The 27,821-nt window shown below is 40.4% G+C and overlaps 1 protein-coding gene and 1 long non-coding RNA gene across 2 annotated transcripts in view; one reads left to right on the plus strand and one right to left on the minus strand.

Annotated features, from left to right (window-relative positions):
- The window catches only part of LOC109026404 (uncharacterized), a 98,210-nt gene extending 82,168 nt beyond the window's left edge, over positions 1-16,042 (minus strand). Inside the window, exons 1-3 of the long non-coding RNA XR_010132984.1 lie at positions 15,771-16,042; positions 3,392-3,508; positions 1,750-1,866 (exon numbers count right to left, since the gene is read on the minus strand). This is a non-coding gene — a long non-coding RNA (uncharacterized lncRNA). The remainder of the gene's footprint in view (positions 1-1,749; positions 1,867-3,391; positions 3,509-15,770) is intronic.
- An 11-nt stretch (positions 16,043-16,053) lies between these two features.
- The window catches only part of ARHGEF26 (Rho guanine nucleotide exchange factor 26), a 137,330-nt gene continuing 125,562 nt past the window's right edge, over positions 16,054-27,821 (plus strand). The window contains exons 1-4 of the mRNA XM_019024743.4: positions 16,054-16,216; positions 16,639-17,772; positions 19,121-19,160; positions 24,302-24,447. Of these exons, the coding sequence (XP_018880288.1) occupies positions 16,690-17,772; positions 19,121-19,160; positions 24,302-24,447 (1,269 nt within the window). The 5' untranslated portion in view covers positions 16,054-16,216; positions 16,639-16,689. The remainder of the gene's footprint in view (positions 16,217-16,638; positions 17,773-19,120; positions 19,161-24,301; positions 24,448-27,821) is intronic.

The following is a 27,821-nucleotide window of genomic DNA, read 5'->3' on the forward strand; positions in this document are numbered from 1 at the left end:
AGCTTTATCAGTAAAGAGTGTTGGAGAGACATTGTAATAGAAAAAGGATCTTGCTTCCTGGTTCTGGTGTGCTTATGAGGCAAGCTCCTAAGAGTGTGAGTGGGTGGCTTTCTCCAGCACCAGGCTCCTGAAGCACTCATAGCTTCTTGAGGGCTCAACTTTTGTAGTGCATGGCAGCCACATAACCTAGAGGTTAGCAGCCTGCCAGTTGCAGTGCTTGCAGCTTCTCCAATGCCAAGCTCTTACACTGCAGTGGACAGCAGCACTCGGGGGCCAGAAATTCTCCCACTCCACCCCCAATATCCCCTTTGGGTGCTTTTGTAACAGAGTGAGACACCTTCCTGTGAACAATTTTTCCTAGCATACTAAAGGGCAGATTTTTGGCAAGTTTCAGAGAGCAGATTTCCAGCAAGTTCCACTGATGCAGCATCACAGAGACTTCTTTACCATCCAGTGAGCCAAGAGGGCATTCTCTCCAACAAGGTCAGATTCCAGCCCCAGGGATGGGGTGGGGCAGAGAGTGGGAGCTTCTTTCTTGGGTGCTCCATCTCAACCCAGAGAGTAGTGGCTGTTCCTTCTACGTGCTATTCCTGTGTTTAATGTTCTCTTTACTTCTAACCAGCCAATCCCTAATTACTTTAGTGCCTTAATGTGGTTAATAATTCTTTATACTAAACCTACCCTGTTCAAATTATGTGGCTTATCTCCCTCTTCTAATTGGATCCAGACTGATACAAACTATTCAATTCAAGAAATTAGAAAAACAATAAAACAAAAGAAAGAAAAACAGAGGACATTACTAGTGATTAAAAAAAATAACTTAGAAAAGAGTCAGTAGAATTGATAAATACATATAAGAAACCTTAAAAAAATTGCCAAATTTAAATAAGCTACCTTGTATGGCAATATTAATCAAATAAATAAAAGTGGCCGGGTGCGGTGGCTCAGGCCTGTAATCTCAGCACTTTGGGAGGCTGAAGCAATTGGATCACTTGAGGTTAGGTGTTCAAGACAAGCCTGGTCAACGTGGCGAAACTCCATCTCTACTAAAAATACGCCTGTAATCCCAGCTACTCAGGTGGCTGAGGCAGGAGAATCACTTGAACCCGGGAGGCGGAGGTTGCAGTGAGCCGAGACTGCACCACCGCACTCCAGCCTGGGTGATAGAGTGATACTCCATCTCAAAATAATAATAATAATAATAATAGTAATAAGAGTGCACAAATGCAGAATATTAAAAGTAAGACAGAAAATAAAACAAATCTTAGAAACAGAGGTGATTAAGGCAGTTAAAAGAATTCAATACATCTAAGAAAATATAAAAACAAAAACTGATTCAAGAAAAGCTAAAAAATCCAAATACAGAAATAACCCTGAGAGAAATATTAAAGAGCCATCCCACAAAAAAAAGCCTGGTTCAGGCAGTTTCACTGCGAAGTTTTCCAGTTTTCAAAAAACAAGTGAGTCAGTCTTAGGCTCTTTAAACTGTTTCAGAGGGTAGGGAATGAAGAAAAGAGTATCCTCACTGTAACACTTCTGTAGGTCTCATAGTAAAGTACAGACAGTAATATCTGATGAGGCACTAAGATTAAGAGTAAACATGAATAAAGCAACTGGTTCAGTGATGTATACACTAAGAGAAAAGGAGGGAAAGAAACACTATTGTTGAGGTGTCTATTACTAGTGCCAAAATATCTACTGTAAGACATGCCCTCTGGGCAAAAGTGCTCCCAAAGAAAGTTTGGTTACCTTTTTTTTTTTTTGAGACGGAGCCTCGCTCTGTCACCAGGCCGGAGTGCGGTGGTGTGATCTTGGCTCACTGCAACCTCTGCCTCCTGGGTTCAAGCGATTCTCCTAGTTTGGTTACTTTTTAAAAAATAATCACAGAGGGGACAGTAATAAGAGTTAAAGAAAAACTATGAGAAGATGATATGGCCAATCCACAAAGAAAGGGAGGGACGGGCTAAAACACTCACTCTGAGTTAAGCACTATTTCTGGTGTGGTTCAAGAAAATACTTACTGAAATATTTGCTGTAAATCTGTATAGCAATGAGTGCATTAACATAGTCAAAAGACAACAAGCTAGAAAAACATTTGCAAGACATATAGCCAGCAAAAGCCTATTTTCCTAGATACTCAAGGTGTTCACATTGAATAAGGAAAGGATCAACTGCCCAACATAAAAATGCACAAAGGGTGTGAACAAGGGGTATGAACAATTGATGCATGAAAAAATATATGTAAGTAGTATATATACACATACACACATCAAAGTTTTGGCTTGGAAAATTTCCTTTTGCTTATCAGAATTCTACTTATATCCTCAAGAAAGCGTTCTAGAGAGCTCCTTTAGCATCCCTAATTTGATGCTCAATGTTAATATCCCCTCTATTCATAGGGAAATACTAAAGGTTTCTTTAAACAAATAACATCTGCATGTGAAAAAGTTAATATTACCCAAAGTGAAACCAAAATTTTCTAAAAGTGAGATCTAAAAGTCATCTACTTCAACATCACCTGGCTGCTTTATAAAATGCAGATTCATGGGCTCTGCTGCAGCCCACAGAATAAAAATCATCTCAAGACCACAAGACCAGTGTGGTCTAAGCAGGAGTCGACCTTGAGTGCTTTGAAAATGCTTCTCGGCCGGGCGCGGTGGCTCACGCCTGTAATCCCAGCACTTTGGGAGGCCGAGGCGGGCGGATCACGAGGTCAGGAGATCGAGACCATCCTGGCTAACATAGTGAAACCCTGTCTCTACTAAAAATACGAAAAAATTAGCCAGGCATGGTGGCGGGCGCCTGTAGTCCCAGCTACTTGGGAGGCTGAGGCGGGAGAATGGGGTGAACCCGGGAGGCGGAGATTGCAGTGAGCCGAGATGGCACCACTACACCCCAGCCTGGGCGACGGAGCGAGACTCTGTCTCAAAAAAAAAATAAAAATAAATAAAAATAAAAAAAATAAAATGCTTCTCAGGCAATTCATATGTTCATTTGACTGTGAGAATTCAGCGCCTGTGAATAAATAATAAATGTCTGCCTTTGTTGTGTATAGATTTTATAAGGTGTTTTTCATAAGCATTTTAAAATTTCACGCCCACACCCAGTCTGGGTGGTTGTCTGGGCTAGGAGTATTACCTCCACTTTCAAGATAAAGAAATTACAGTCAGAGAGATTTAGGGACTTATTCAAAGATTCATCTAGAAAATGGTAGAGCTCAGATTTCATTATATTTTCATAACTACAAGTTCTGTCTTTATCCATATGTAGAGCTCATACAAACCCCCTAAAACTCACATTTCTTCACATTTGCAGAACCAACTCACAGTGGTTCTTCAGAACAAAGTGACAACAACAGGTAGAAACAGCAGTAGTAAAGGATTGCAAGTACCTTGGGAACTCATGGCTCCATGAGGCAGAAGTTGATTTCACAGATGTGGAAACTGATGGCCAGATGGTTGAATGGTTACACAGCTGTCCCTTCAAGAAGGAAGGGTCAGGAACATATCTATAATAGAGGACAGTGATAGGAGTTAAAGAAAAACTATGAGAAGATGAGATGGCCAACCCACAAAGAAATGGAGGCATGGGCTAAAACACTCACCCTGAGTTGAGTGCAAGTTCTGGTGTGGTTCAAGAATAACTGAGCCAAAGACACTCAGCAGGAGAAGCAGCAAGACCAACATCAGTGACAATGACCCCAGGCCAGAGACAAGAAGCCAAGCACGTCACCCAGAGTCTCTGCCTCCATGGATTCTGTAGTTGGAGGACTCACATGTTTCTGCAGCCCCTTTCTTCCCAGATGCTTGAGAATCCCCACTGTAGCAGAATTTACTCTTGATCCACAGCCAGGCCTAAGAATCCCAGCATAAAGACCTCAGGAGAGATTCTGGTAGCCCCAGCTATAGACTTGCTCTTTGCTCCTTATGCCAGGGACTTTATGCCAGTGTCTGAATGTTTCCCTGGCCCCACAGTCCACCTTGCATCTACAGACCCCTTTAGTGACCTCTATACGTACCTCTTCCCTTAGAACCCTATAAAACCTTGTCCCCAGATGGAGCTGGCTTTCCAGATAGAAACCATCTCAGCACTGGGATATTTCTGAATTGCTAAAAGAGTCTGTCCACTGAAATAATTTGCCGATCCCCTAGGGAAGCCATTACAGAACCTTATGAAAACTATATGTTAATGAGTTTATCCATGTTTTTGCCTGAAGATGCTGTTTGTTCATTTTAATTGCTTTGCAGAATTCCACAGTGGAGCTATACTATACTTTTAAATCCCTTCTTCTGATGGTAGATAATTGAGTAGTTGCCAATTTTGGCATGTAATAAATATTGCTTTTATGTTAATGAATTTTTATTTCATATACATGAAATTGTTGTATACTCAGGTTTAGAAGATAATGCCAAAGAGTTATGTAAAGTAGATTACCAAGTTACTCTCCTACAGGCAGTATACAAGAGTTCCTGTTGCTCAGGGTCCTCACCAACAATTAGTATTGTGAGACTTTATATATATATATATATTTTTTTTGGTATTTTTAGTAGAGACGGGGTTTCACCATATTAGCCAAGATAGTCTCGATCTTTGCCTCGTGATCCGCCTGCCTCGGCCTCCCAAAGTGCTGGGAATACAGGCGAGAGCCACTGCACCCGGCCAGAGACTTTACATTTTTGTTAACCCGCTGATTGTGTTTTTTTCTTTTTTCTTTTTTTTTCATTTCTCTCATGACTAATGAGATGAAGCGCTTTTCATATGCTTTTGGACCATTAGGATTTACTCTTACCTGAAGTGAGTACTCAAGTGTTTTGTCTGTTCTTCTAATGATTGTAATGAGTTCTTCACGTAATTTAAAATACTAGTCTTTCGCAAACATTTTCTCCCATTCTGTTGCTTGTCTTTTTATTCTTTATGGTGCCACTTAATTATTAATATTATTTTTTTTTGAGACAGAGTCTCATGCTGTTGCCCAGGCTGAAGTGCAGCGGCGGGACCTCGGCTCACTGCAACCTCCACCTCCCAGGTTCAAGCGATTTTCCTGCCTCAGCCTCCTGAGTAGCTGGGACTACAGGCACACACCACCATGTCCGCCTAATTTTTGTATTTTTTAGTAGAGATGAGGTTTCACCATATTGGCTTGGCTGGTCTCGAACTGCTGATAATTATTTTTAAAACATATATTTATAATGAAATTTTACACCTCAGAAAATGATTAGTTCTTTCATTTTAAGAGACTAGGGTAATGATTATTTGGAGGAAAGGGATTAGAAAAGATTACATATTCCATGGCATATTTTTCTGTAGTGCTTGGATTTTTATAATGATTATGTATTCCTTCATTCAACAAATATTTACTGAGCACCTATTATATGCCAAGAAAGGCTTTTAGGTCCTAGAGATCCATTACTGAACAAAAGAGGCAGAGACTCCTGGCCTAATGGAATTTACACAGGAGGACTCTATATAGCTTTTATTTAGAAAAAATGCTATAAAAGACTTTGGTTTCTATCAAACTTTCATTTTGCACTTTTAAATATCTATATATAAAACCAACATGGCACAGAACTCAGAGTAAATACTTGAAAAGATAAGCAAAAGCTTTTTGTCCAGGGTTGCTATTGATTTTTCCCTTATTTCAGCAGCAAATTTTCCAGAAAGCACACTAAAATGTCAGACCCCAGGCCTCTCAAATATATAAATAATACAAAACCATATAAAATATTTATTTTAAAACACCTTAGTGTAATGAGCCATCTTAAATCAATGATGCAAGTAGTTTAAATGTGAGTCAGATTCTGGGCTGGCTTTGTCTATAGTAATTATATTTAAATTTCATTTTGAGTCAGTAATACATACACAAGGAAAAATAAATAGATGAGCATGTACGATATATGGAATAAATATATCTTGCTTTCATCCAGGATCTACCTCCTCCAACCCACTCACCATCTACTGCCGCAGCCACAGTTAGCAGCTTCTTGTGTGTTCTTCAGAAGGTGTTGAATTATGCACAAACACATAGGGATTATGTACGTGGTTCTATGTTTTAACTGTTCTGTACTGCTAGGTTAATTCTGTGAGTGGAGGCTACAGATTTGGGGGATAGGAGGCTCTGATAACAAAATGATAAGCTCAGAACTGAGCCCGGTGAAGCTGAAAGGGGGTCCCCGAAAAAGCCTCTGTACTCCCAGGCTGGCTCCCTTGCTGGTGCAAGCAGCCTGAGAATTGCTGGGATGCCGCATGAAGGTGGCAATGCCCTCCAGTGGATCCCAGGCTACACCCCTCCCACCTCAGCCCAGGCTTTACAGTGAACATTGATGTAGCTGGCTTCACTTCACCCCTTCTCCCCTCAAATATAAAATGACTGCTGATGTCATGCCATGTCCACTTCCTTCTCATTTCTGGGCACTTCCCTCTCCTCACCACCCACCATTCTGCCTGGGGGATGTCACTGCCCTTCTGTGCTCAACCCCTTCGTTTGCCTGTCCTACATTCAGCATAGCTTTCCTGAGTGCAAACTTCAAGCAATTTCTTGTCTTCTGTTCCTGCCCTACCCACACCTTTGGTCTCCTATGCTTCAGGCTTCTTCACAGGCACAAGCCAGTGCTCTGAGAAAGGTGTCTAGGTCTACAACGTTATCAGCCTTGAGGGATCAAGTTAATATTTACAGTGCATATTTTACAAATATCCCTCACCTCTGTACTAAAAAAGTCTCTCCAAAATTTGATTGCCAGTTTTAACAAATAAAAATATGGGATGCTTAGTTCAATTTCAATTTCAGATAAACAATGAGTGATTTTTTTTTAGTGTATATCCGATGCAATCATCTTTCATCTATATTTAATCTGCCAGTTCTATTTCCAAACCAGTTGAGCAGTTAAATTAAACAATCCTTCTAATCTGCATGTCTTTGGCCTGAAAAACAAAGTTCTAATCCTCCTTTCAATGACTGTGGCCCATACACAGCAAAATGTCCCACCAATTTCAAAACTGGGCATTTTGAGTAGCCTTGGGTCAGTGCAGGAGGCATGTCAAAGCGGTTGCTAGGTGGCAGACCTCAACTCTGGAAAGCATTTTTCACATTCTATTAGTACTGCTGGGTGAGACGAGCTTGGTAGTCAGCCCAAATGTGTATGATTTAGAGAGCTTCACTTTGTTACCATTTTTTCTTCCAATTTAAAGTCTATAGCAAAACCAGGTTCAAATAGCACATCTAAAAAGCTTTGTCTTTTGAGCCAAATGCCAGAATGTCTAGGTAAACACAGAAGTAAGTAATCACAGGCTTCATTTATTTCAGCTATTATTCTCTGCTGGACTTTTGAGGTAGATAAGACTAGATTTCTTCCAAACAGATCTGGGCAGGAGAAAACTTGAAAGTACCGGCCAGTCTTAAGTATCCTCACGTGATTCCCGATATAAATTTACCTGGAAACTGGAGTGGACACAACAGATTTGTTTTTTTAAATCTTGAGTTCTTTTGCAAACATTAAACTGGTTGTACAAAAGGAATAGTGTAACACACCTTTGTTCAAATTACTTAACAAACTTCATGAAACAAGAGCTGTGATTCTACATGCTGTCTTGTTAATCCACAGAAAGAGCAGGATCCCAGAAAGGACACAAAAGAAGAGAAATAATCATCAAAAGAATAGTAATAGTGATAATAGCACCTCAACCCAATTTCCCCAGAAAGTACCAGAACCCTGCTTTAGAGCATGTTGATGCATGATGATTTCACCATTAAGACAGCATTAAGAGCAGACTCTAAATTAAACATAACGAAATTAAATAACATCTGCATCTTTGTTCAATAAAGTATTCCCTTTTACTATCTTACATCTTCCAGGCATTCAGGGATGGGAACAAAGCAAAGAATTACAGAAATGAAGAGCTGGAAGGAATTTTACAGTTTTTCCATTGGTGCTCAGATTTTGCGAATAAATAATTTAAATGTCTGTTAATAGGAAACTTGCTAATGAATTATGTAATATTAGGTGAAACTATATGAAATTCCTGATATTTGATTGCTTTTGACTTATAAAAATGGCAATTTTATTTGATCTACCTAATGCTCTACAGCTATTAAAAATATATGGTAGTTCTATAAGTACCGGCATTAAATGAATTGTATTTCAGGTAATTTGTAAGGAACAGAGGAGTGTTATAGGGTGCCAGTGTGTAATATGTGTAGGGATATATATGTTTACTAATGTCTACCATACATCTGAAAATTTATAAAATACAACCAAGTGTTAACAGTGGACGCCTCTAGAGGGCCAACTTGGAAACTAGAGACAAGAGTGACAGAGATTTTTTTTACTTTTGTGCAGTCCCAATTTTTACTACATGCATGTATTAAATATTTTACAGCAAACACAAAACAAAAAACAAAGCAACAAGGAAATCACTGTTTAGAGAGGTAAAGCGTCTGTACAAGCCATACAGTGAGCTCATACTAGAACACGTTGAACAAAGTGGCTGCTCAATTGCTTATCTCATTCCTACAATTCAAAGAACAAAAGCTAACAGCTCTTGGTGGCTGCCAGTTGTGGGAGCCACTCTTCACTCTGACCTCATGGTTTACCTGGGATCTTAATTACTCTAGTTAAATGGGGACCTTCCCCTTCAAAACATGGTGTCACTGCAGGTTCAATGCATCACCTTTGAATCATTCTCACTGCTGTTGTGGGTGAACAGGTTGGATGCTGCAGGCAAGGGCTGGGAGCAAGAAAGAAGCCCTTCTCCACTTGGTGAAGTCTTCTTGCCATTTCCCTTCCATCTGGCCATGGAGAGTCCTCGGAGTCATTTTCAACATGTCCTAACCCTTTTCTCATTATGATCTTTATTCTTTATCATGGAGTTAAAAATAACAAAATTTTATTCTAATTATTTGCTGTTCAAGAGGGGGAAATAAATTAGAATTCAGTTTTTTGTGCACTTATCTGGCCAGGTCTCTCCTACTCCTTGTCCCCATCTCCATTTCCGTGTCCTACTTTCCTCCAACCAGTAGATCGGCCACATCCAAATTATTCTAATCTATACCAGTGCTTCCCAAACTGTGCTGGAGAGGAGGAACAACTTCACGTTGCAGCTCAAGAAACTGTGGTCTTAGAGATTAAATGACTTGTCTTCATTCCCACAGTTCAAAAGTGGTAAACACAAACTCAAACCCAGCTTCCTAATATCTAGCCAAGTGTCCTCAGTCTTGAAACTAAAACTGTTTATTTCTCCCTTATCCTCCATCTACTGCCCTATTTTTCTCCTTCGTTTTACTGTCACAATTCCCACAGTTGCAGTTAAGTTCCTAGACTGTTTTCTACTTGCCTTCTCCATAAGCCCTGCCAGTTGGGTTCAGTGCCCACCAAGACTGAAGGTACCAGTTGCAAGGGCACTAAGTGAGCAGCATCTTTAGCATTCAACGCTATCTAAGGTTAGTCTTTCCTGATACACCATGGTAAGGATTATGTGCCTATTTTCTTCACCACTGTACCTTTAGGTAGCCTAGGGCCAGGTACCAACCAGGAGCTGCTGATCTGACTTTCCTTTTGGAAACTTCCTTTCTCAGGCTTTTGTGGCTTTCTTCCTACTTGGATGACATCCCTTCCTCCACCTCTTTTTCTTTATAACTTTGGGCATTTTCACCAATTGATCAACCTGTCCGTTACTGAAGCAATACTGGAGATAAAGAACCAGCCTGACGTTGGGGTGTTTATATATTATTTGTGAAAAATATAAATGCATAATGGAATCACAAACCATGTAACAATATAGTGTAATAATTATGAGCCAGGATGCATGGCTTCTTAACCTCTCTGTGCTATACTTAATTTTCTTGTGTATAAATGGATTATAGTAGTAGTTCCTACCTCATAAGGTTGTTGTGAGGATTAAATTATATAATACAGTTGAAGCACTTCAAAGAGGGTCTGTATACTTTAAGTGCTCACAAAATGTTAACCTGTAAGATAATATATAAATCATTAATAAGTGTTGTAGAAAGTCTCCTTTTCAGAACTCTTTTCCCAAAGAGATCTAGTCAATTTTCAAAACCTCCTTTACAAGTATCCTCTCCAGAATTTTCTTTGTCATTTTGACTTACCACTCCATTGTCTCAGGAATCATGGGGATTCCTGTTCAAAACATTGAAGATTTGAGAAAGGGAGAACAGGAGCCTCAAATAACAGCCAGCATCAACCAGCTGTGAGGCATGTGAGGGGGCTTTGTCCTCCCGACCCAGACAACCCCACAGCTGGCTGCCTGCTGCCACACTAGAAAACCTAGGTGAGACCTACTGAAGAACTGCCAGGCCAGCCCACAAAATGGTGAAAAAATAACAAATAATAGAAGTTGCTATTTTACGTCACTAAGTGTTGGGGTGGTTTGTTTCACAGCAAAACATACCTAAATATCACCATTAATCCAGCTGTGCAGAGTAGACATGACAACATTTTGGTGAATACTCAAAATCTAGGCATTACATATATATACAAATACGTTTTATATATTTACAAACAGTTTTACATATAGCTATTTGCAGTTTCTAAAACTCAAAGTAGGATATTTTGCATAGTGTGTATTAAAACAGTTTTCTAAAAAAACTTTAATTACATATTTTGAATTTTTGTATAATTATAATTTTGTATAATTATTTTTGGTGGTTGCATTGCACATCATGGTTTATTAGCCAGTCCCTTGCTGACACTTAGCCTGTTGCTAACTTTTGGCCACCATAACAAAAGGTTTGGTTAAGTTAATCAACATTTTGGTTAAGTATCATCTAATTGCTCTCCAGAAAGAGGTACCAATTTACATTCTTACCATGAATGATTCAGAATTCTCTTTTGCCTGTGCTTTTACCAACAGTGGGTATTGCCTTTTTAAAAGACAATCTTGGCTGGGCACCCTGGCTCATGCCTGTAATCCCAGCACTTCGGGAGGCTGAGGCGGGTGGATCATGAGGTCAGGAGTTCAAGACCAGCCTGGCCAAGATGGTGAAACCCCGTCTCTACTAAAAATATAAAAATTAGCCGAGTATGGTGGTGGGCGCCTGTAATCCCAGCTACTTGGGAGGCTGAGGCAGAGAATTGCTTGTACCCAGGAGGTGGAGGTTGCAGTGAGCCAGGATCACGCCACTGCACTCCAGCCTGGGGAACAGAGTGAGCCTCCATCTAGAAAAAAAAAAAAAGACAATCTTTGCTAATCTAATAAATGAAAAATTATCTCACTAATTCTTAAATTTTGTTTTCATTATTGAGATTGAGTATATTTTGATGTATAGTGGACACTCATGTCTTCTCCAAAATGCTTATTCTTACTCTGTTCATTTTACAACTTTCGTTATCTTATTCTTATTGATTGTATGATATAGCCACTTAACACTTTGTCATATATATTTATATATTTCAATATATAATATATATATTTAATATACAACATATAAATATTTAAATATATATGACAAAGTGTTAAATGGCTATATCATACACAAACCTATTTATATTTATATTTTATATATATTTAAATATTTTTCTCTAATTTCCTTCTAAGAGAAGATTTCCCTCAAAATTTATGGGTTTATGTGGCTTTTCTTAATGCACAAAGGTTAAACTGTTTAAATTGTCAAATCTGTCAATGTTTTGTTTTTTATTTCTGACACTGGTGTCATCATATTCATTTTTTAGAAGATGGCAAAGTTTAAATCTCTTCAAGGAGTATGTATTAGTCCATTTTCACACTGCTATAAAGATGCTACCTGAGACTAGGTAATTTGTAAAGGAAAGAGGCTCAATAGACTCACAGTTCCATATGGCTGGGGAAGCATCGGGAAACTTACGCTCATGGCAGAAAGTGAAGAGGAAGCAAGAACCTTCTTCACATGGTGGCAAGAGAGAGAAGTGCAAGCAGGGGAAATGCTAGACGCTTATAAAACCATCAGATCTCATGAGAACTCACTCACTATCATGAGAACAGCATGGAGGAAACTGCCCCCATGACCCAATCACCTCCCTCCATGAACACATGGGGATTACAATTTGAGATGAGATTTGGATGGGGACACAGAGCCAAACTGCCAAATCATATCAGAGTAGTTAGTTGTCATTCAGGTAAAATCTCAATCCCTCAGTCTCTGTTGCATACCACACTCTATTCTCACCATATTCAGCCAAATTAATATCCCACAACTTTTAAAAGCAAACTGTGTTTTGGTGAGCTTAGTTTCTTGTATGTTTTGATGCATGGACTCTGGAGTATTGTAAAGAAAAAGTTTAGGATTCTGACTCAACCAATTATCAACAGTATGAGAAGAGCTTTTTGGGCTTCAGCTTCATATTTAAGTGGGCTCAGAACTAATGTGAGATTAAGTTATGTGTAACAAACAACAAAGCTTAACATATAGTTGGCACTTAATGAATATCAGTTCTCCAGCCATCCCTCCATGTTTTTGTTTATCTTGGGATATCTTTCTGTGACATCATTGTCTGCTTCTCCACCTTGCAATACTTTATCTATCCTTCTGGGCCAGTTTTACCCAGACTCCTTCACAAAGGTTTCCATAGAACAGAGAGCTTACTATGCATCTTACACAGTTTGGGTGTCTTATATTTTAATGTTTCAGTCATGTTTCATGAGCCAAACTGTAAGGTTCAGGAATGTTTGTCTTAATGCTTGGCACTTGAATGCACCCAATAAATAGTTATTGAATGTATAAATAAACAAAAGGTACATGGGATGGGATATATTGGAAAATTGGACATATATTGTAATAAGACTAGCTAACAATTTGCGTTTAAAAATTAGCCAAATTATTGTGCTTGGGACACAAAATTTGTGACCAATGTGAATTTGTTTAGTAAATGTAGCCATATATATCTTGCGTTATACCATTGAATATTCTAATAGTTCAATATACCATTGGAATATACCAGCGGAAAATATCATTACAAATAGTTTGACATACTGTATTTCTTCAATTTTAAGAATAATTTGGTACCACATTTTAATTTCTTTGAAACTGGGATGTGTCTTACTATCAAATAAACATCCAGTGGCCAGATGACAGTGATGATATAGTTGGCATTGCCTATTTTTGAACATGGGCATAAGTGAATTGTTATCATTTCTACTAAATTCTATGAAATTTAGTCCTATTGTGTCAAAGCCATATGCCAAGAAACACAGTTGAAGGCAGGAGAAATTACCAGATACGACAGGTTAGGTGAAAGAAATTCTAAAGCAAAGAGAGGTTGATATAACCAATTCATGTATCATGCAGGACTATGGTTAAGGCATGAAACTACAATTTGTGAGAAACTTTCTCCTGGCCATTAATAGAGAAGCTGCATAGCTTGTAGTGACATACAATTCAGTTGAACAAGAAAACTATGTATTTAGTCAAATGGGATAGTGCCAGCATCATATCTGCAGAATGAGTGTCATTGTCTAGGAAGCAAATCCCAGAAACAAGACTGGAACATCCTTTTAAGAAATGGTGCACTATCAACAATATTGTGTGGAAAAACACACATGAATGCTTTTCATGAAAAGGTATTCAGAAGAATCAGGCTCAATGTTCTGGACTTTGGTAAATTCATTTTGCTTATATTTTCCTTTCCTACATACACACAGTACTAAGCAAATCTGTGTAAGTGTCTAAAAGCACTAAGTATAAAGTAAAAATTCGATATGACATAACATATTGTCATAGTTTTATTAGCAGCTCTTTTCCTTTGAGTGGAACATATAATTGAAGATAGGTTAGATTTGAATAGATAACAATAAATTGAATAGGCACTAGGTCTGTGAGTTTGTAAACTTCCCTCAGTGAAGGACCAGAGCTTGGTGTTTTGTTGTTGTTTTGGTAGGTATTTTGTTGTCTGTTGGAAATGAGGTAAGAAGACCCTATGAAGTCGTCACAAATATTGGTTACACTTGTTTGTAGAAGCAACATAATTTCAAGAAAAGCCACCTTCTCACATCACCTTTTACAGCTTCTTAACATAGGTCACAGGTTGCATTTTGAATTAGGTGAATACTCCATTTGTCAGTAGGTAACCACTTTTGAAATTAATTTATTATATTTCCCCAATATAACAGCAATACATGTTGGTATAGAAAACACCTTATATTAAAAAAAAAGTCTACGTGTCTACATGTGAGTATGTAATCAGCCATGTCTTCCACCCAATTTGGAAAATTTCTTTCTTAAAAATTTTCTTAGGCCAGGAGCGGTGGCTCACACCTGCAATTCCCAGCACTTTGGGAGGCCAAGGTGGGTGGATCACCTGAAATTGGGAGTTCAAGACCAGCCTGACCAACATGGAGAAACCCTGTCTCTACTAAAAATACAAAATTAGCCGGGCGTGGTGGTACATGCCTGTAATCCCAGCTACTCGGGAGGCTGAGGCAGGAGAATTGCTTGAACCCTGGAGGCGGAGGTTGCGGTGAGCCGAGATCGCATCATCGCACTCCAGCCTGGGCAACAAGAGCAAAACTCCGTCTAAAAAAAAAAAAAGTTTCTTATACATTTTTCGATGCCGTTTCTTTTTTTCTTTGTTTATGAAAATGTCTCAGATCAAAGTAATATATCTTCATTGTCCAGTATATTTCGTTAAGTATAGAAAAATATAAAGCAGCATGAAACATACTATCCTTCATCTCACCACCCAGAGATCACATCTTAATATTTTTGGCCATTGCATTCAATCTAGGGCAAAAACAGGCAGCATAACTTGCACACAGTGGATGCTCACTGCATCCCTGCTGAATGCATGAATGCTGAAAGAGAACTTGGAGAAGGGCCCATTTGTCTTGCTAATAGAATCAATTATACAGCTCTTATGGTCTAAAATTATTTGTCTTCTCAAGTTTGTCTCATTATTGTCACACAGCAGGAGCCTGGCCAAGACACAGCCATCTTTCTACTATTTGACAACCAAGCACTTTGGAAGGAATGGTCACTGTTTTCACTTCATTCCTGTCATTCATTCTCTCACTCATTAAATAAATATTAAGTGCCCACCATGTGCCGGAAATACGGAGAAGAAAAAAAAAACATGACCCCTGCCCTCAGGCAAATTACCGTGTAAAGACAAAGGACAATAAACATAAACACATAAATATATATATATATATATACAAAACTTTATAAGTGCAGAAATAGAAGAGAACAAGTGGCTGGGAAAATAAACAGGGCAATGGTATAATTAGGGAGGGGACAGGGAAGGCCTTTCTGATGCAGTGACAAGTCAGGTCAAGAAGGAACGAAAGGGAAGGTTCTGAGGCTGTCAAACTTTGAGTGTGGCCAAAAAAATAATGATGAAAGTGATGGAGGAAAGACTAGGCTGAAGAAGTAGGGCAGTAGTGAAGTGTCTTGTAAGCCACGCCAAGGATTTTGAGTTTTATTCTATGTACTGTTGGAAACCAATACTTTTTTTGTAGTGTAAATTGAGCTTATTTTTCATAGATATGTTTCAAGATGCAAAGCATACAAGGACCAAAAATAATTATATGAAAACTCTCCCTCCCTCCGGTTTCCTAGCCACCCAGTTTCCCTCTTCAGAGCTGCCAGTCTTTCCTACGGAAAGACTCTAGGCATAAACAAGCCCATCTATCTGTTTATATTATAATGCATTTTCAGCACTGGGACGAGCCCAACTGATTAAGACCACCTGAATGCTGAGAGGGCATGACTCTGCGTTAGAACTCTGCGCTACTGCCCACGCATCTCACAAAGTCTATTCCGCCGCGCGTTCTCGGTTTCAACGCACCTCTAGGATTCAGAGCTTCCTAAGCTGCAATTCAGCAGGGCTCCCTTGCTTGTTCTCACTCTGTGCCCCCGGCAACGACCCCGCGCGCCTACACTCCCGTGCCGCCTCAGCTACCAGTCCGCAACTTCTAGCCCCAAACGCTGGAGCTCAGAACCCAGCTCAGGTGCGCTGGTCTGTTTCCCAGGGAGACGGGCTGATTGTAGGCACGTGGGGGCGGGAAAACAGCTTCTTGCGTCTGGCTGCGATGTAGGCGGATCTGGGCGGGGCCGAAACGGGGGGCGGGGCCAAGTGTGGGGGCGTAGTCAGGCGTGGGGGCGGGCCGGCGCCGGCGCCGCGGTCGGCGGCAGCGCTCTCCTAAGCTCTCGCGGCTGCGCTTCGGTCCCGGACCCGGGCCACCCACGGGCTAGTGGGTGCTCCTCGGCCCCGGACATTGCAAGGCCCAGAAGGTAAATTTGCTTGGGAGCCGCGCACCTGGAGCGCGAGGGTACCCATGATGAGGGCGGGAGGCTGGATGGCGACAGAAGGGAGCGTCCCGCGGCGAGTTTCCCAAGAAAGCTGAACTCGTCCCAAGTTTCTTGTGCCTCGGCTTGCACTCAGTGAATTGGTGGCGGGCTCGTTTGCTGCGGGTGGTCTTTTGGCGCGGGAGGGACGCGGAGGTGATTGGATTAATCCGCCTGGGCGGCAGCCCAGATTTCTGCCGGGGACCGCGCACCGCAGTGGTGCAGTTTTTGCCCGAGAAAGGGCGGGTAAGTGCGGTGCAGTCGTGTCCTGCGCAGCAGCAGGGGGACCGCCGGATTCGGAGCACGCGAGTCGGCCAGGCGTCCCCGGTTGTCCAGAGGCACAGTTTCCTAACTTCTTTCCTCTTTAGGCAAGACTAACTCGGTGTTGCTCCTCCCGGGGCTTACTTCGAGGCCCGGCTATGGACGGCGAGAGCGAAGTGGATTTTTCTAGCAACAGCATAACCCCTTTGTGGCGGAGGCGGTCGATTCCTCAGCCCCACCAGCTTCTGGGCCGGAGCAAGCCGAGGCCCCAGTCCTACCAGAGCCCCAACGGGTTACTAATTACGGATTTCCCGGTGGAGGACCGAGGGACGCTCCCCGCAGCGCACATTCCCGCCCAGGTGCCCACCGCCTCGGACAGCAGGACGGTACATAGGAGCCCCCTGCTTCTGGGCGCCCAGCGGAGAGCGGTGGCCAGTGGTGGGACGGCATCCCCGGAGTACAGGGCTGCCTCTCCTCGACTTCGACGGCCCAAGTCACCCAAGCTCCCCAAAGCGGTGCCGGGCGGCTCCCCGAAATCCCCAGCAAATGGCGCGGTGACTTTGCCTGCGCCGCCGCCGCCTCCGGTTCTGCGCCCCCCGCGGACTCCTAACGCGCCCGCCCCCTGCACCCCCGAGGAGGACCTTACTGGGTTGACTGCCAGCCCGGTGCCTTCGCCCACTGCAAATGGCCTTGCCGCTAATAACGACTCTCCTGGGTCAGGTTCGCAGTCCGGCCGGAAGGCAAAGGACCCCGAACGGGGGCTCTCTCCTGGGCCCCAGAAAAGTTCTTCGGAACAAAAACTCCCCCTCCAAAGGCTGCCCTCCCAGGAGAACGAGCTCCTCGAGAATCCTTCTGTGGTTTTGAGTACAAACAGCCCCGCCGCCCTCAAAGTGGGGAAGCAGCAGATCATTCCGAAGAGTCTGGCCTCGGAAATTAAAATAAGTAAATCCAACAATCAGAATGTGGAGCCCCACAAGAGACTCCTCAAGGTGCGCAGCATGGTGGAGGGCCTAGGAGGACCCCTGGGTCACGCAGGGGAGGAGAGTGAGGTCGATAACGACGTGGATAGCCCAGGGTCTCTGCGGAGAGGCTTGCGGTCCACGTCTTATCGCAGGGCAGTGGTCAGTGGCTTTGATTTTGACAGTCCTACCAGCTCGAAGAAGAAGAACAGAATGTCCCAGCCTGTTCTGAAAGTGGTGATGGAAGACAAGGAGAAGTTTTCCAGTCTGGGAAGGATAAAGGTAAAAGTGGGCAGGAGTGTGGCACGCCATTCACTAAGCCGAAAGTAAATGTGTTGGGAGTGGGGAGGAGGAGCGTAGAGGAAACCCAAAGAAGTCATTCCGTTTTAATTCTGTGTTTTGCTCTTGATTGCTAGTGTACATCCAGCTCTTGGCCACTTTGATGCTGGCAGGCACAGCCGAGTTTAGTGCAACTTTGTGGGAAGAAGTGAAATTCATCACTTTTAAATTTCTAAGCTCAGGCAGAATTGGGGGGGACAAGAGTGAAATGTGGCAGATTATTGGCTGAGTGAGTCTTTACCACTTTTAAAAGAGATAGCTGAAAGGGGGAGGAGCATGTTCAGAACCGCACTCTGCAGTCAAGTTGTCTGGAGTTTGCTTAGAGGTTTCAGTCAATGATAGCTGTTATCACAGCTGATTCAGAAAAATGCTGATTCCTGTTTGAGCCTGTTGATTATTTTTTGCTTTTACTTACTGAATTGTTTTTTGAGTGGTTACTACGCACTTGATGTCATTCAGGTAGAATGTGAATTTGAAAACCAGTTGCCAGGATCACAAAAGACATAAATATTTTGTCATCTTTTTTGTTGCTTGTTTTTGTCACCATGGCCTTTGGTTGTGTTTTATTCCCGTTGTGTGCCCATTCATCCTTGAGTGCATGTAACAAATTGGCAGCTGAAAACTTAAGGTTAGGGTGGACACTGTGTGGTATTGCTCCCCTATATTGTCCCATTAGCTGCACTTATTAAAATATTGCCAAATATGACATAAAGAAACAGGGAAAACTGAAGAGGGGTGTTTCGGAGTGTGTACTGCCTTCCACAGAAACAAGACAGATTTCAGCAATAAGGCAGAGATTCTTTTTGGCAGCCACATTTTTTCTTGGTTAATCAGAGCACTGGAACCAGTCTATATAAATGGCACATATGCAAAACACAAGCAAGCCTGTTTTATTTTAGAGCCCGTGGTCTTAAAGAAAATAAATTACATAACATTTTATGTGTTTTTTCCAACTCTGCAAGTATAGCAAAGTTCAATTTAACAGTGATGGTGAATCACGAGTTGTAAAATGAGCTGACCTGCTAGTTATTTGAGGATTCTCAATCTGTTTTGACAGGGTGTGGGGGATCTTGTACATTTTATTTCATTGTTTCAGTGAATTGTAGTGATCAAATCAGTGAACTCCTCCAGGGCTCAGCTTCTGTGCGCTCTTGGAAATCTAATTAATGTAATGACTAAAAAAAAGTATTTTTAGTTAAAATAGCTGTATTTTCTATTTGGCTCATTCATACATAGTTTGCTTTTCCTTTTTTTTTTTTTTTTTTTTTTTTTACTTTTTTTTGTCTCTTAGAAAAAAATGCTGAAAGGACAAGGAACATTTGATGGGGAAGGTAAGCATTTAATTTTCCAAACTTTCATTGCTGTTTCAATGTGGAATACCAATTATAAGTTGAAATCCAACTGCAGTAACAAAAATGCTTACGATGAGAAATATGTCCAACTTCTTCTCAAATTATACAGTCCAAAGCTTCTCACTAAGCTAAATTTTTACCTAGTAATACTAATGGTGAATATAGTTAATGGCATTTTTTATAGGCTGATAACTTTTTCAGTCAATGTCCTGGGATTTTTAATTCTTCTCTACCTTGGCTCCATCCCCATGTTCCTCAGGAAGGGTAAGAGCAAGCTCTAGCTTTTTAGTTAAAAATTCTGATTTTGGCATTTAGATCTGAAGTCATATTTCTTTAGGTCACATTTCCTTTGACTTAGTATTCTGCCCATATTTCCACATTTGATTATCATTTCTGACTTCCTGTTTCCTTATTAAGTTTCAGCTTTGGGGGAACTCTAACTCTCCTGGCTGACAAAAACATATTCTTAAGACTTTTCAACCCATGTAGTATTTTTATTAAGGATCTCAAAAAAAAAAAAGCAGCTTCAACCAGGTGTTCAAACCCTAATCAGATTAATGGACTTTTTGTAAATAGATGGGTCAAGCGTCAGCCAACTGGAAGAGCATGAAGGGAGCAGTCCCAGCTGTAGCACTTGTGGGGCTGGAGGGTCATGGTGGTAGTGAGGGTAGTTAACTTTTTGTCATGTTTTGAAGTGTGAAGATTTTCCAACCTTCAAAGAATGATAAAGAAGGGAGTGCCCCTCTATAGGTCAAGCAAATGTACAACCACCCAGAGTTATAAAATATGTAGCCTTAGGTGATTGTCAACTAATTCCCTATATAATTTTTATAAAGATGAGTTTCCCATTGGAACATTTATAAATGACTTATCTATAAAAATTCATTCACCGCACCAATCTTAGGAAATCCAGATATAGTATTTAGCTGGTTGGAATAAGTTCATCTCCCTAATTTTATAATTGAGGAAACCAGAAGATCTGAGAGGTTTGGTAACCTGTCTGCTGTCACACCTAGTTACACAGCCAGTAGCAGGACACAGATCCAGTTCTTAGTCCAGTTTGCTGCTGCTTATAGCACTCTGACTATGAAGTGAACAGCATCTACCTAATATTTACCTAAGGAGATGCTTTACATTCCCTGGAATTTGGTATTTATTTTGTGACCTCTGCCTAAGAGAGTTTAAAATTTTTAGATTTTTTTTTAAAGTCAGAAAGTAGACTTCATTATAACTAGTTTTACGTTATTTCCTTTTATAAGGAGCTGTTTCTGTGTATCCTCTCATTTCTTCTCAAATATAATGACCTAGAAATTTTTTTCACACATACATATGTACATGAGGAATGCAGGATTCTTACAGTTAATGATTAACAAGAATGTAACTAAGGAAGCAGTGTGTCTAAATGGTGAGAATCTGTGATATTAGAGCCAGGCAGACCTGGGTTCCTGTCTTGCTGTTCCTGTTCATCAGTTAAGTGATACTGAGAAAAACCCTTAATATCACAGGGACCTCACTGAGCCACCTCATGTGTGAAATGAGGTTAATAATACTGTTGCCTAAGTTGTTGTGAAAATGAATGAGAAATCTGTCAACAATGTTATGCATATATACTTTGTGCCAACTACTTAGTACTTTGAAGACTAGGGGAGATTCAGCCTTTACCCTCATAATCTGCTTTACATAGCATGACAATCAGAGACCAGTAAAATCTTGAATAGACTCCAGTGTTACTTTAGTCGTAGTGCATACAGAATAATCTATAGTTGATGAGAAAAGGGGCAGATGCATGCTTGTTTTGGTAGATGGGAAAGTCAGTTCAAACTCAAAATGCCCCAAACCAAACTCATAATCTTCCCCACTAAACCTGAATCTCTTCTGGTGTTCCCATCTCCTACTTTCTGGTTGTGAGGCCTGCAGACCTAGGAAACATCCTTAACACCTCCCTCTCTCTGCCCCCATATCCGGTCTTTCACCAGTCTGTTCTATGTTATATAGCTCAAATCTCCATCATCTTTCGTTGACTACCCCAATAGCTTCTTAGTCTCCTAGGTAGTCAATGTTTTGCTGTCTAAGCAAGTCTTTCCTTTTCATGGAGTCCCATTGTGTTCAGGAAAGAAATGCTATCATGACAGTGTCAAAGAAACTCAATCCTTTTGTACTCAGGGTGAAATCCAGTTTTTACCATTGCCTACAAATATTTCCTTGATTTGGACTGTCTGGCTCATGTCTCTAAACTCACCTCGTACACTGTGGCCACTAGACATACCCAAGCTTTTGCCACGTTGACTTTCCCTAGTTCTTTTAAGATACAGCCATGCATCACTTAATGATGAGGATACATTCTGAGAAATACACCCTTGGGCAGTTTTGTTGTTGTGCAAATATCACAGAGCGTACTTAAACAGACCAGATGGTATAGCCTAGGATATATGGTAGAGCCAAACCTGTACAGCATGTTACTCTACTGAATACTGTAGGCAGTTGTAACACAATGATATTTGTGTATCTAAGCACAGGAAAAGTACAGTAAAAATACAATATAAAAAATTAAAAATGGTACTCTTCTATAGGACTCTTACCATGAATGGAGCTTGCAGTACTGAAAGTTGCTCTGGGTGAGTCAGTAAATGAGTAGTGAGTGAATGGGAAGGCCTAGAACATTACTGTACACTATTGTAGACTTTACAAATACTGTACATTTAAGCTATATTAAATTTTAAAGAAACTTTTTTCTTCAATAATAAATTAACTTCAGCTTACTGTAACTTATTTTGTAAAATTTAAAAATTTTTGAATCTTTTAAACTCTGGTTTTAATACAGCTTAAAACACAAACACATTGTACAACTGTACAGAAATGTTTTATTTCTTCACATACCTATTCCATAAGCTTTTTCCTATTGTGAAAAATTTTCATTTTTACTTTTTAAATTCTTTTGTTGAAACTAAACACATGCATTAGGCTAGGCCTGCAAAGGGTCAGAATCATCAATGTCACTGTTCTCCATCTCAACATCTTGTCCCACAAGAAGGTCTTCAGGGACAGTAACATACATGGGGCTGTCATCATCCATGATAACAGTGTCTTCTTCTGGAATACCTCCTGAAGGACCTGCTTGAGGCTGTTTCACAGTTAACTTTTTTTTTTTTTTTTGGTAAGTAGGAGTGCACTCTAAAATAGTGATAAAAAGTGTGGTATAGTAAATACATAAACCAGTAACATAGTTTATTATCATTATCAAGTATCATGAACTGTATATAATTGTATGTGCTATACTTTTATATTTTTGGCAGTGCAATCGGTTTGTTTACACCAGCATTACCATAGACATCTGAGTAATGTGGTACACTACAACATTTAAGATGGCTAGGTGATAGGAATTTTTTAGCTCCTTTATAACATATGGGACCACCGTTGTAGATGTGGTTTGTCATTGATCAAAACAATATTATGCAATGCGTGACTGTATTATGTTTCCTCTTATGTTCGCATTATAGCTTTTGTGTGTGCTTTTCCTGTAGCTCTGTAGCTTCTCAGCTTTCAGACCTTAGACTTTCCTCATTGACCAAATATCTGACTGCCAGACTAGATCACACCCTACTGACAGTTTGTTCGCACCTCTATATAAATCCTTCAGTTTGTAGGTATGTATTTGTGTAAGATCATTATGTTCTCAAACCTATAGTGACTTGCCATCACATTTTGAGTAAAAATCAAAGTCCTTTAATGGCTGAGGCAAGGCCCTACATGATCAGCCCTCTGGTCACCCACAACTCCCATCTTCTTCTCCTTCTTCTTTTTTTTTTTTTGAGACGGGGTCCAGTCTGGAGTGTAGTGGCATGATCTCGGCTCACTGCAACTTCTGCCTCCCAGGTTCAAGCAGTTCTTCTGCCTCAGCCTCCCGAGTAGCTGGGACCACAGGGGTGCACCACCACACTCGGCTAATTTGTTGTATTTTTGATAGAGGCGGGATCTCACTGTGTTGCCCAGGCTGGTCTCGAACTCCTGACCTCAAGTGATCTGCCCATGTCAGCCTCCCAAAGTGCTGAGATTACAAGGGTGAGCCACCATGCCCGCCGGCCTCAACTCCCATCTTCTGTACTTTCCCCCCATTTCCTTGGTACTCCAGCCATGCAGTCCTCCTTGCTGCTCTTGGTACATACAGACATACCAAGTAGACTCATGCCCCAGGGCTTTGCACTTGCTGTGTCCCTGATGAGATGCTGTTTGGGCAACAGTTCTTCATCAGAGTCAACATCAAGGGCCTTTTCTTTGTAGTTTTGATACAGGTGGCTCACTTTCTCACCTCTTCTATGTCTTTACTTAATTGTCACTCCAGTGAGGCCTTCTTAAACTACCCTACTTAACATCTACGTGCCCTCCTCCCAGCGCTTTCTACCCCCCTTCCCTGTTTCATGTTTCTTCATGACACTTATCAGCATCAAAATAGTATCAAAGTTATTTGCTTATTTATTGCAGTTCTCTCATGCTTTAGTATCACCTCCTAAATATTGAGATTTTTAGTGTCTATTATTGTATTTCACGTCCTAAGCTGTTGCCAGTTCCTAGTAGGTGTTTTCTAAATAACAGTTGAATGAATAAATGCATGAGTGAATTTGACAGTTTTTTAAATTAAACTGTTAGCTCATGAGAGGTGGATGAAGACATGAGAGCTCATGAGGCATCAGAGGTGTCTTTCTTTTGTTTTCCATTTTACTCTCAGCCCTTGGCACGTCATAGATACACAATAAATGTTTATTAAATAGATAAATGAATGGTGATGGACCTTAAATAAAAGATAGGATGTAATTTAACCTAAATTACAGTGATTTAACAGGCCTGACTGTCCTTCATGAGTAGTGGACAGAGACATGGAAACTTTGCTTCTGTTGGCATTCTCTGTATGGGCTGCTCCCCTTCCCCTGCAATTGAGTTTGAGATAGAGCTATGTGAATGAGAAAATCACTTTTCTGTAATTATTCTTCAGGGACTAAATCTGTTTGTCTCTCTGTTGTTTATAAAATTGGAGGCCAAACATTGGGTACATATGATGTTTATTTAGAACAAGTAACATAATGATTGAGAACAATTAGTGACACATAGGCCTTGTTTTCTTGCAGAAAATGCTGTCCTGTATCAAAACTACAAGGAAAAGGCCCTTGACATTGATTCTGATGAAGAGTCAGAGCCCAAAGAACAGAAGTCAGATGAAAAAATTGTGATTCACCATAAGCCATTGAGATCCACATGGAGCCAGCTCTCTGCGGTGAGTGTTTATCTTCTTTTCTATCTGTGGTAGGAAAAAAACAAGTTTTGGAAATTATGTGTGGATATGGCTTTTGTTCTTTTCCGCCAGTGATCCTGTAACTAAGGAGAAAGACTCTTTTTATATTGTGAAATGTTTCTCGGAACTCTGCCTGCACTAATGAGAACATGAACTTTGACACTTCTGATCAGGAAAATTAGGTTTGATAAAATAAAGTGCTATGAGATTGATGTACTGTGACCTCTGGAAACTCTTTCTACGAGATCTCTCTTTTTGTTAAATATAGCCTGCACTTTATCATAATTATGGCTATTTACATATATATGCGTGTGTGTTTATTTATGTATGTATGCGTGTATATGTACATGTATGTATGTACCTGTATATGTATCTCTGCACAATAGAAAGCTAGTTACAATTGTTCCTTGGAAATTTTTTTTTTTTTTTTTTTTGAGATAAGGTCTTGCTCTGTCGCCCAGGCTGGAGTACAGTGGCGTGATCTCGGCTCACTGCAGTCTCCCAGGTTCACGTGATTCTCCTGCCTCAGCCTCCTGAGTAGCTAGGACTGTAGGCGTGTGCCACCATACCCAGCTAATTTTTGTATTTTTAGTAGAGATGAGATTTCACCGTATTGGCCAGGCTGGTCTTGAATTCCTGCCCTCAAGTGATCTGCCTGCCTCAGCCTCCCAAAGTGCTGGGATTACAGGCATGAGCCACCGCATCTAGCCCTTCCTTGGAAATTTAATTTGATATAGAAATGTTTATATATTCTTAAAGCTGTTTAATGAATGATATTCTGTTCCATCTCTGCCTTTTTTGTATGCCTGTCTCTGACACTTAGTTTTGTGTTGATGAGTAATTTCTCCTCTCTGCATCAGACACCTTTTGTTTTTTAACTGTATTTTTTTTTCCTCCTGGCTTACAAAATGTCACAGTTTGATGCTTAGTTTACTTGATAAGAGTTTGGGCACAGCATTTGCGAATATCTGATGAATTAGCAAGTAGAAAGGAATTCCCATGGCTGGCTTGGTTCAGGGCAGCTTTGCATCAAAAACAAGCCAGTACACCTCCATGAGTCCTTAGGCAATATCAGAGCAGAGGTGACAGAGATGTTCAGAATCAGGAATCTTGTGTATTTAGGGAACCCACTGGTGTAAGAAAAGGAGTTGTTAATGTTGGTGCTGTATAGCCAGGGCCGTGGGAATATGTGTATGTAAACAGTGGGAGACAACTTCTGCTTCAAGCTCTACCTTCCCTCTTCTAACCTGTATTGGAATTCAAAATTCAATACACCAAGCGCTTTCTCCCTGTCTTCTTCCCACCTCCTAATTTTGTTCTCAGGAGAATCTGTTCATTTCCAGGGCCTCTGAGGTATAGCACCCTTATGATTATGCCAAAAATTAAAATATCCACAGTGTCAGGGGAAGTAGAATGAATATGTGATGCTGGTATATGTAGGTGATAGGGAGTGGTGGGAGCTGTGGTGAACAGGCCTTATATAAATTGAGCAGCTACTGCTTAGCTCAAACCAGGTGAGTGCAGGGGCTCAGTGTGACCAGATGTTCTGATAATTAGAAAAGAGAATGTACAAATCCAGACTTTTGTGAGTATTTTCTCAACTCAAATTTTAAAGAAATGTTGTGTGTCCAAGAAAGTATTCAGATTTGCCCTCTATGCTAACAGTTTATAACTTCTGTGATATTTTTAAAATTTTTGCATGTGGTTAGGTGGTAAAAGCTACCCACAGAATTGGTGTATTAGCAGCCTTATACCCTAATCTAATGATCTCATGATATGTGTATCCCAAAACAGATAGTGGAAAAGCTGATGACAAGGTCCATTGAGGCCATGTTGGCTCTAAATGGCTGTCATTCAGTTCATTCAGTTGTTGGTATGGACCATTTGGTAGAGGATCCAGGAGAAGAAAGAAGGCTGTGAATTTTTTGTTTTCTCTCTGCGGCAGCAGCTGGGTTTGTTAGCACAGGCCTAAATCGTGCTGTTGGTCTCTGAAAGAATGCTAAAAAGAAATGTGGATTTTTATGTCAGTTACACCCTGATCTCAGTTTAGCCCAAGAAACAGGCTGCCATATTTATGCCTCCTGGAGTTTGGCTTTCATATACATGAACAAATGTATATACAATTAAATAATAGTGCATATCCTTCAGTTCAACTTTGTTTATGGACTTGCATTTTATTTGGCAAAAAATGAATGTTGTGTCTTTTGTAAATGATATTGATATGATAGAACTATCTTGTAATAAAATGTAAAACTATAAAGTGATTTCTGATTTTAGTGTATGTTATCTTGGAGTTGAGTGTTCCCGGGAGGCTTGTGTGTGTTTATTGTGTTGCTTGGCAATTACATTTAATGAAAGCAGCATGATTGGACTTGGCCACTTAGCATTACTTAGGCACCAGCCTGCATTTCTTTGTGCCTTTTGTGTCTTCTTTTCACTTAAATTTTACTTTAATTTTTTTTGTTATAAAGTGCTTTAAACCCGTAGAAAAATTAAAAAATAAAGGTAATCAATTTCTGTGTACCTATCACTCAGATTGAACAAATGTTAACATTTTAACATATTTGCTTCATTTTCTATTTTTTTAGACTATTACAGCGAACCCCTCCTTCCTTTCCAGTTCTTTTCTCCTTCCTACCTCCCCAGAGATAACCACTATCCCTGACGTTCTCTTCTGTCCTTCTCGTGAGGGTTTTCTGTCCACCAAAAAGATATAACCCGTTCTGGCTTTTAGGAAAGTAGATATTTTAACACCAGAAAGCAGCCATTACCTTTTTAGAAGCTCATCCCCTACTAAATTTTCAAGTTGTATTTAGGACCCTAATGAGACGAGGCTTCGTGCATCATTAACAATGTCAGGATGTTTCTCAAAAGTGATCGGCACCTCCATTTCTCTATCTGACCCCTCCTGGTAGTGAAGCTGCAGCATTTAGGGCAGGTCTCAGAAGACTTTCAACTTTAATATATATATTCAGCTTTAATATATAATATATAAATATATATGTGTGTGTATATATAGAGTTGGAGGTCTATATATATAAATACCTAGTATAATGTATATATTAAACCTAGCATCATCTATGTATATAAAATCATCCTTCCATGCTTAACTTTTAATAATCAAAATAGTAAGGTAGCCTGTCTAATTTTGCGTATAACATTTTAATGCAAAACTCTTCTTAAAGACAAGGGGTTTTCTGGCAGTGGGTTAGGTCTCAGTTTGGCATATACCTTCACTTCCTGCTAAGGAGGGTGGGGAGTGAGTGCACATGTGCATTAGCTGGTGTTGTTTTATTTTCTAAAAAATCTTTTTATTGCAAACGCCTGCCTCCTGGGATGGTGAAACTATCCTTATC

The sequence above is a fragment of the Gorilla gorilla genome, chromosome 2 (genome assembly GCF_029281585.2).
Source record: "Gorilla gorilla gorilla isolate KB3781 chromosome 2, NHGRI_mGorGor1-v2.1_pri, whole genome shotgun sequence".
In the NCBI taxonomy this organism is placed as follows: Eukaryota; Metazoa; Chordata; class Mammalia; order Primates; family Hominidae; genus Gorilla; species Gorilla gorilla.